Here is an 8902-nt window from a genome sequence, read left to right on the forward strand (position 1 = left end):
TCAAGAGGTAACAGTCTTTTTTTCAGATGGACCAAGCTTATTTGGGTGAAAACCCTAAGTGTTAAAGACATGCTTAGGTTAATGAGTTCTGTATATTTCTAAGACAATGGAAATATACCCAGTCTGCTGATAATTTGTAAAAATCAACAGCGATGCATTATCACTTAAAGTATTCCTCTTTATGGAGGGGAAATCAAATGGCATTGCCTTACCTGGTCAAAGTCTCACAATATGTCTATTAGACACTAAAACTGTAACATGGAGAACCACTTTAACACCTAACACACCATTCTGCAGTTGACAGATCCAAGTGCAAAAAACACTGCATTTGATGACTGCAGCTCAGGCTCAGCAGGTTCCAACCTATCTCTAGGTTTTCTGGTTCAGAGCCAGTCACTCTGCTCCACTCGGGAATCACAGTCCAGCAGCTCGTGCTGCTCTGCAGGCTCAGCCTCAGACTCTGGCTCTGGCACTGGTGCTGGTGCTGGGGGAGGAGATGATGGAGTTTCATCTGGCCTCTGGATACGCACCTGGAACAGTAAAGTTAGTTGATAAAGTGAAGCCTGAGAAGCTAGATCAGACCAGCTGATTCATCAGTTGACTTCATATGTTGCTATCGAAAACAGGGCAGTCTATTTAAGCTGTGAAACTCAATTGCTGATTTGCTGCTGCTGTATGCCCTACTGACACTGTTAGTGCTGCTGCACATAAATCCCACCGTCGCCACCCCAGCATCCACCTCTGAGCTGTATCCTCATATTGTTTCACTGCTCTCCATCAGGAGCTGCATTGACTGGCCGGCTTTAAATTCCATTTCTCAAGGAGTAATATGAAACAGCAGGGCTGCAACTGGCAATTCTTTTCATTGTCAATTAATCTTTTAAAATCTTTTTTCAAACTGACTAGTCATTTTTTAATAAAATATTTTTAAAAAAATGAAAAATAATTTGCAATATTTGATAACTACCTTTGTCTGACCAGCAGCCAAAACAACCCCAAAGTACTGATTTTTTTTTATAATTATATGAAATGAAGAAAAACAAGCAAATCTTAACATTTGTAACACTGTAACTAGCTATATTTTTGGCATATTAACTTGATAAACTAAAAAAGGATTGATATATTTATCAACAAATTGATTAACTGACTAATTGTTTCAGCACTAAAACAGTCTTGACACTAAAATAATTTACGGGTAGCTGAACTGACAGTGTTTGTCATGTGATTCATTAAAGATATCTATCACAACATGACAAAAAATTGTGCAGGGTGCATACAAACACACAAATGGTGACAAAATCATGCAGGTATGCTGATGTTCAACACTGGTAACTCACCCTCCTAGCATGGATAGGCCTTCTCCTCCTCCTGCATGGACACAGGTAAAGGAATGAGGTGCAGGCAGCAAAGCAGCGGAAGGAAAACACCAGCTCCAACACAGACACCACGATGAGAGGCACCCAGAGTATGACTGTGGTTCCCTGGGAGAGACAACAGGCGGCGGTGAGTAGTTGTTCTCATTTAGCATGTCATTTAAAAGCTTCTGATCTTGGTAACGTATGCATCTTTGACTTACGTAGACGCGGGTGGGATCAAAGGGACATTCGTTTGTGACACTGGAGAAGCCAGTGGCATCAGGAAACTTGCAGTGCATCAGCAGGATCCGTCCCCTGTGAATAATAGCCTGCACCATAGACACAATCAGGCCCAAGGCAGAGGCAGTTGCCAGCAGACCTGCCATGAAGCTGAAGACTAGCAGAACCCATTTCTGCAAGGAGAGCAGTGGCATGACAGAGACAGCATGAGCAATCAACCTTGTTTGTGTAGGGGCCTTCATAAGAGCTTTTGAGTGAAATCCAGTCACTATAGCTATGCAAAATGAAATCATTTTTACTCATTAAATGGTAACACGCTTTGCCTGATTAATATCAAGTGAAGCAAAAAGGGCCATTGAGCAGACGTGATTTGGCCAGGCATCTCATATCTGAGTGGATGTTTAGTGCCTGTATTTTCATATGAGTGTAAATACCATGAGATAAATGTATTTACAGCTGGCCTATCTCCACACACCCAGCAGCCACACTTAAAAACAAAACAGCGAGCTCTAACATGATCCAGCACAGGACTAATTAGTGACCTGGGAAGAGCTGGGAGAAACTGTGCCAAGGAGAAGGGGAACAGTATTTACCAGGATCCTGTTTTTCTTGTTTTTTGACAAGACAATGGCTGTTATTCCACCAATAATTCCCTGTAGGACACAAGAAGTAACATGTTCAGTAAATAGGACAGAACCCATTGATAAAAGATTACTACTGTAAAGTTAATTCTCAAAAAGGTCCTATTTAAAGAACAAAAATAGAACAGTACAATTTTATGATTACAGATTTGACATTCCACTCTAATTAGATCAAGGAGCCTTCAATAACCTGATTTATCCTCTTCTAGTTCAGTGACACTAAATCAATTTTATGACACTATCAAGTTATTATTTTTTTACTAAACCAAAATTATATTTTGACTGATGCTCAAATTATGTTTCATTTCACCATAAATTCAAGATAAAAGGCTGTAGCTCTCCAGTGCATAGCTCGCTCTGGCCTGCAGGAGTCAGTATGTATCACTCACCAGCAGGCCTGCAACCATTGCAATGACATTGGCGATGGCATACACCATGGCCCGGGCCTGAGCATGCACATTGATGTGCCTGAGCACAGCACCGTGCACCAGTGCTCCAAGAAGAAAGTTGACATGGCCCACCAGCACCAACGCCAAGCCAATCTTCATTAAGACTTTGTTGTCCTTCAGGTTGGCACAGCATAATCCTAGAGGTGGACAGATGATATTTAAAAGTAAAATCTATTTTATTTATTAACGTGTATTATGTGTATTTCCCTTTCTTCTGTTTATTATGTGTATTTCCTGTCATTATAATGTATGAGGTATATCCTATTTGTTGTTGATGTATTTTAAAGTGTATCTCGGCGGCATTGTAAAAGAGGGAAACCTCAACTGTCTTCCGAGAATAAATAAAGGTTTCAATCAATCAATCAATATTTTGATGTTCTAAGCCTTAACTCAACCTGAATTACCTTGGGCAGAGATAAGCTCATTATAATATGCTTTCTTTAATATGTGTGCAGCTTCTATATTCTCAGAGTGATATTAAGAGCATTAGTGCTGTGTTGATAAAATCAATATGACATGCAAGATGAGGGGAATACACACTGCAGATTATTCAATGTGAGGTAAAATGTAAACTGTGGCTTTGTCTACATTTTGTAGGCAAAGTGTGAGTTGACAGAGTGGAGAATCAGGTTGTGTGAGCGTTGACATCATGTGTTGGAGTCTCAGCACAGCAAGAGGCATGTGGGCCAGGGTAGCACACCATGACAACATGTGAAAATTAAGCAATCTCAAACATCACCGACCCTGCAGAGATGGGTGAAGTCGCCAATCACCTGACAAGAACACCACAAAAAAATCTGCAGCTATAACTGTTTTATTAACAGCATGAAGCTGAGGAGGGGAGGGGTTCAAAATGGTGGAATGAAATACCCTTGATGCCGAGGGTATTTGGTTCCTCCATTTTGTTCCTTCACCTGAGGCAAACAGAAGCACCCATGAAGGCGGCGGGGCCCTGAACAAAAAAAAAAAGACAAAGCTTTGGGTGGGGTGTTCAAACATTCACCAGGATGAAGGCCTGGGGGGTCAGGTAAAGATACCTATACTGCTGGCTGGCTGTCTCATGCTTACATTAGGGTGCTGTGCAAAACACACACACACACACACACACACACCATGTTTTTGGTCATAACATGGCCAGTATTTCCAGTCCAGATACACATTGTAATGTAATGCCACTGTTTGGACACAAAAAAGCAGCATAATATTTTAATATTTATAGAGACTTAAAATTTATCTTTAGCACCCAATCAGCACCTAATCAAACTTAGTTACTATACTTTTTTTTTTGTAAGGGGAGGTTGTTTTTATTCTTAGATGACGTGATGTTCTTACTCCCCTTAAGTCCATACCAGTCGCTTATGGCAACATTTATTGGAAATAACTTATTGATCACTAAACATGCTACTTGAAGGTGGAAAATGCAGTTTCAAATAGGAGGGCACACCACTTTGTTTACTGATGTTAAGGATGAGGCTGAGGGAGGATGACCCGCTCAGGATCATGCAAAGACTCATAACCTATACAGTTAATAATGGAAGACTTTGAAATGCATGTGTTGAATCTAATGTTTTGGAGTGAAAAATGTACACAAAAACATAAACAACTCTTGTATTTTGGATGATGATGAGGTAAAACAGTTTCACTCCTGAGGTATGTCTGAGTTAATACTCTTTTGAGAACGGAGTGGCATTCATCAGCCTTCACCACACAGGGGAGCCCTCCACTTTGCCTTCAAATAAACTGAAACTAAAATAAAAGCAGCCCAACCCCATGGGGAAAAAAACTGCTGTCCAAGTCATGTGACAAAATTAACCTCGCTTATATACAGTAATTATCACTGCGTTTCAAAACACACACCAAGACATTACACGGTATGCCACACGCTGTAAATTCCGCAGGCTCGCTGACATGACGGAGCTGACCACGCCTAAGAGATATGCTCGCAACAAACTCACACAGAATATCCTCTCATCTGGCTTTGCTTTCTGTTGAAGAAGACAAAAAAAAACAGTAACTTACCTAGAGTTACCATGGTCGCCTTTGTTTCCTCTTAGATCATACTAATGCTGAAGTTGTAATAACTTCATTTCTCACAGGTTTCTGTCAACCCGCCTTTGTTCACTTCTCTTCCTCCACTGCCGCTCACCTGTGGCAGCTACCTGTGTGCAGGCTCCGCCCACGGCTCCGTGGCTTCACAGACATTTCATTTACTTAAGCAAATATAACAACAAAAGTCGCCAGGATTATAATATAGTGGTACCAAATAGAATAAATTCACTTCAGAATACGCATTATAAGGTTATAATGGGAGTATTATTCATATTTCTCGATAGCATCCTTATCCTTATCTTGATAAATCAATCAGATAAACTTCTATATAGGCCTGTATCAAATTTCACACAATCAAATGCAATAAATGCGCCTTCACTACAGTTAAAGCCCACTGATAGCAGTGAATGTGCATTTAATGTTGCATTCAGGCACACAAGAAAGATGGTAGACACAAGACTCCCTCTTAAAAATCCTGTTTAACAAAGCTTTGAGGAGGCCAGTACCACTGGGGCACTCATCAGTGCTTTTTGGCATAACAAGGAAATGTATACAAGTGTACGAAATTATACACAATATACAAAATGAGCAATCTTAATCAGATATCACTGCCTTTTTGTGATCACAGGTCCTAAAATGCTATGGCAAGACACAACTAGACATTTAGGTTCACTGTGTTTTCCATTTATGTTTGATGTTTTATTGTATACCATAAACTCATATGTATCTCTGGCTGCATTTGTGGTATGACTAAAATGTCTGGGAATCCCATATGACCTGAATGCATCATCATCTTCATCAGCTCATTGGCACCACCTGTCCTGCCTGACACTGCACCTTGTTAAATACAAGCTTGCATGTGGGAAGGGGTTTAAAAAGTTTAGGAGGCCAGCTTGGAGCTTTGCTATGGGGAAGTTAGGGATATTTCTGTACTTGGTTGTTGGAATTTTTATTCCTGTTCAATCAACAATAGAGGAACAGGTTAAGTTTTCCCGGGATTATGTAAAGAATCTCTTGCCGTTCCCAATTGAAAGAAATTTTGACACCATCTTCAGTTCATGGCGAAGTAGGACCCCTGCTTTTCACATGCTCGCTGAATTACGTCCCCGCTTGAGAGCTCCCAGAATTCAGGTGTTTTGCAACAGATCTCAGGTAACTTTGCTGGTCGACAAGAGACTCAGCGGTGTCACACTGAATAGAGAGGACGTGCAGTTTGGTGACGACTGCTACAGCAACGGGGACCTAGAAAACCAGCTCGTCTTTACTTACCACTTTGCTCAATGTGGAACAAATTCTGGAGTGAGTTAACTAAACCAAATGTTTCACTGGCTCTCATCTTTCCACAAATTGAATATCTCAGGGTTTCTGAAACTACGCTTGGTTCCACAGCTGCAGAATGGCTTCGAGGTATTCTCCAACTCTCTCCACTTCAATCCCAGAAAATCTCTCTTTACCTGGTGGCTAACTCCTTTCAAAGTACCCATTTCCTGCACCCTAAAGAGGTGAGTTAATTTCATTTTATTATAAAACCTGTATATAGTTGCAAATAGCTATGCAAGAAGGAACACCGAGCAAAACTAATGTCTTTCAGGTCAGGCAGTGACCCTCATACCTTTCCTGTGTCAACAACACTTCCTGAGAATGACGGCTTTGAAATAAAGACGATGAATCGTGAGTATTAACAAAAGGCAAAGCACCGCTGCTGGGTTGAATTGTTTGGGCTGATTTTTATTTATCGAATATTCATCTTCCTGCAGCAACCTGGACTCATACAGCAGACTCCAACATCTACCAAAGAGGCCAGATTGTCTATCTGCAGGTGACTGCCAAGCCCGCTCCTGACCAGCAGCTTTTCATCCAATCCTGCTTTGTCTCTGCATCCCCTGACCCTCAGACTAGATCTAGGCATGCAGTCATACTGAATAAAGGGTAAGCTGCCAGGACAGGGAGCATCCATCATGTTCATTTTTTAGGTCTAGAATGTAATCACCAGAGATACTATTGTTTTCTGCCAGGTGTACAGCCACAGTGGGATCTCAGACTTTCACACAATTTGTTGCCTCTGAGAGAGAGGGTGCGATTAATTTTCTTCTAGACACTTCTCATCTAATTTCTGAGGTGAGTATCTGGTTGCATTGACCTGGATCTGCATTGTAGTTTAAGTGTCTGAATCCTCCTTCTTTTTTTGAAGGTTTACATCCACTGTAGTGTGCTTATCTCAGACCAGGGCATCACCTCGGGTTCAAAATCCTGCAACTACAACAAGATTCAGTCAAGGTAGTAATCCATGTGAAAATATTTGGCTTTTTTTTCATAGGTTACTGAGGTTGTCTTGATGTTTCAGGTGGGAGGAGCTGAGTGGAAACGTAGAGGTGTGCAGATGCTGTAGCTCAAGGTGTCAAGGACCTTCACGCAAGCACAATCGTATTGGTCAGTGCTTGTTTTTGTCGTACAAATACTGCCACAATAGTGAAAAACAGGATCTCTTCCTGCTTCTGTAATTAGGCATGAAACTGTTATGCTGTCTGGCTTCAGCAGTGACTCAGACTTGTCCTTTCAGATACAAGGGCTATAGTCGGCACTGGTCCCTTGGTCATTGTCGACCCCTCCAGCACCCCTGTAGCCAACTCCATGCAGTCTGACACTCCCGATCCTACAGAGACTGAAAACCAGTCAATCTCGCAGTCTGACTCTGCAGCCCCAAAGGACTGGATAGTTTCTGGTTCTTCTTTCCAAGGTAACGACCCCTCTAAAGCCCCCTGGTACACTGCCCCACAAGGTGTAGTGATCATGAGCCAGGACCCAGTGGTCAGACTGACCCTGGGGCTGCTCGGACAGGTGAAGGTCACTGATGCAGGATGTAATGACAGCACTGGTTCTCCTTCAGATAGTGATTTGAGAGGCCAGTCACAGCTGAGTGACACACTATCAAATGACATCCCAGAGATGCACCCTGCAGCCACAGAGCAGGACTTCATTCTCAGCACTGCAACGAATAAGATTGGTGGTGATGGTTTAAATGAGGGAGAACATGATACCAAGATGCAGCTCATGAATGTTCCATCTTTGGTTGATGGATGGATGATCCCTCCACATCTGGAAAAACCAGCTGCTGCAGAATCAGCACAGAGAAAACAGCTGGGCAGAGGATCTCGGATGCTGCACGCAGATGCTCCACAAGAGAGCTACGGCCCCGTGCCAGCTGAAAACACCAGTGACTTGAAGCGGCATGGGAGTGATGATTTCGGCCATGAGAGAGACGAGCTGGCTCAAAGGCAAGCACAAACACTGATGTACAAGGAAGAGACAACTGCTGACTTCCAACCGGCAATCCGCTCAAAGCTGCAGTTTTCCAAAGGCGTGGATGGATTGCAGACACTGACTTATGAGGAAGAAGTGATGAGGCCACGAGAGGGAAAAGCTATGAGAAGATTTGGGACAAATAAAGTTTCTAGGAGACAGATGACTGGACAGAGGGGACTACTCTCAACCTTCCTTGATCTGTTGAGGTACCCAATCTTCATTCAATATTGATGAAATTCCTTTGTATAATTTTTTGTAACATATCAGACATCTTACAGATTTGCAGTATTTTAGAACAAATATCATTAGGCTACTTGAATAATGACACCTTATTCATTTCTACTCCCCCTTTCCTCAGGAGGCTGGACAAAGCAGAGTAATGCAACTGGATGCCTTGCTTTCATAATTAAATAAAGAAACTGAATTATGTTTTGTTCCTCATTTTCTACATTTATTTCTAAGGATCTGATTGCAGCAAAAGGCAACAATGTGCCACGGACAACCAAGAATCTGCAGGGTTTCACTCCAACCAAAAATCAGTCATTTCACAACCCTGATATGCCAGTCGGCTAGTGTGGCGTTTGAATTGAATGAAAACACTCATTAAACTACATGGCTGCATTTTTGTAATGTGTGGTCTCACAGCAAAATGTTTATTCTAATGTGAGCCGCCCCCTCCCTCCCTCCCTTGCCTACTGTATTTCCCACCCAGATGTCGCTGTGGGGAGCTCTGCTCTGTAGTTGTGACAGTGCAGTGTGCGCTCTCCCTTTTACACCGCATGCTCAGTGTGTTTTTTCTTTTTTTTTTTTCCCCCTATCCTAAGTTTGACCCTGGCCACTATTTCCTCCGCACCGCACTCACTAT

General features: G+C 42.2%; 2 protein-coding genes across 4 annotated transcripts; one reads left to right on the plus strand and one right to left on the minus strand.

Annotated features, from left to right (window-relative positions):
* Positions 1-24: 24 nt before the first annotated feature.
* Positions 25-4857, minus strand: tmem54a (transmembrane protein 54a). The gene is made up of 6 exons (XM_030044748.1): positions 4705-4857; positions 2626-2822; positions 2189-2248; positions 1577-1768; positions 1338-1481; positions 25-530 (listed from the first exon to the last, which is right to left on the minus strand). The coding sequence occupies exons 1-6, from the start codon at positions 4715-4717 to the stop codon at positions 384-386; spliced, it is 753 nt and encodes a 250-aa protein (XP_029900608.1). The 5' UTR covers positions 4718-4857; the 3' UTR covers positions 25-383.
* Positions 4858-5581: 724 nt separating this feature from the next.
* Positions 5582-8466, plus strand: zpcx (zona pellucida protein C). Of its 3 annotated transcripts, none has more exons than XM_030044515.1 (10): positions 5582-6033; positions 6124-6236; positions 6326-6405; positions 6492-6663; positions 6750-6852; positions 6926-7011; positions 7079-7164; positions 7295-7471; positions 7622-8243; positions 8396-8466. In XM_030044515.1, the coding sequence occupies exons 1-10, from the start codon at positions 5641-5643 to the stop codon at positions 8415-8417; spliced, it is 1854 nt and encodes a 617-aa protein (XP_029900375.1). In that variant the 5' UTR covers positions 5582-5640; the 3' UTR covers positions 8418-8466. The 3 variants fall into 3 exon arrangements, with proteins under 3 accessions (XP_029900375.1, XP_029900376.1, XP_029900374.1); XM_030044516.1 differs by having other exon boundaries at positions 7844-8243; XM_030044514.1 differs by having other exon boundaries at positions 7295-8243.
* Positions 8467-8902: the final 436 nt, after the last annotated feature.

The sequence above is a fragment of the Myripristis murdjan genome, chromosome 22 (assembly GCF_902150065.1).
Source record: "Myripristis murdjan chromosome 22, fMyrMur1.1, whole genome shotgun sequence".
Taxonomy (NCBI): domain Eukaryota; kingdom Metazoa; phylum Chordata; class Actinopteri; order Holocentriformes; family Holocentridae; genus Myripristis; species Myripristis murdjan.

Bases quoted from the DNA above. Each gene is read 5' to 3' on its own strand.
- tmem54a (XM_030044748.1), bottom strand. The intron at 2,249-2,625 runs GTGAGTGATACA...TGTGTCCTACAG, and splicing joins CAATGGTTGCAGGCCTGCTG to GGAATTATTGGTGGAATAAC. The intron at 1,482-1,576 runs GTAAGTCAAAGA...TGTCTCTCCCAG, and splicing joins TTGATCCCACCCGCGTCTAC to GGAACCACAGTCATACTCTG.
- zpcx (XM_030044514.1), top strand. From the start codon at position 5,641: ATGGGGAAGTTAGGGATATTTCTGTACTTGGTTGTTGGAATTTTTATT. The intron at 6,664-6,749 runs GTAAGCTGCCAG...GTTTTCTGCCAG, and splicing joins GCAGTCATACTGAATAAAGG to GTGTACAGCCACAGTGGGAT. The intron at 7,012-7,078 runs GTAGTAATCCAT...TTGATGTTTCAG, and splicing joins TACAACAAGATTCAGTCAAG to GTGGGAGGAGCTGAGTGGAA.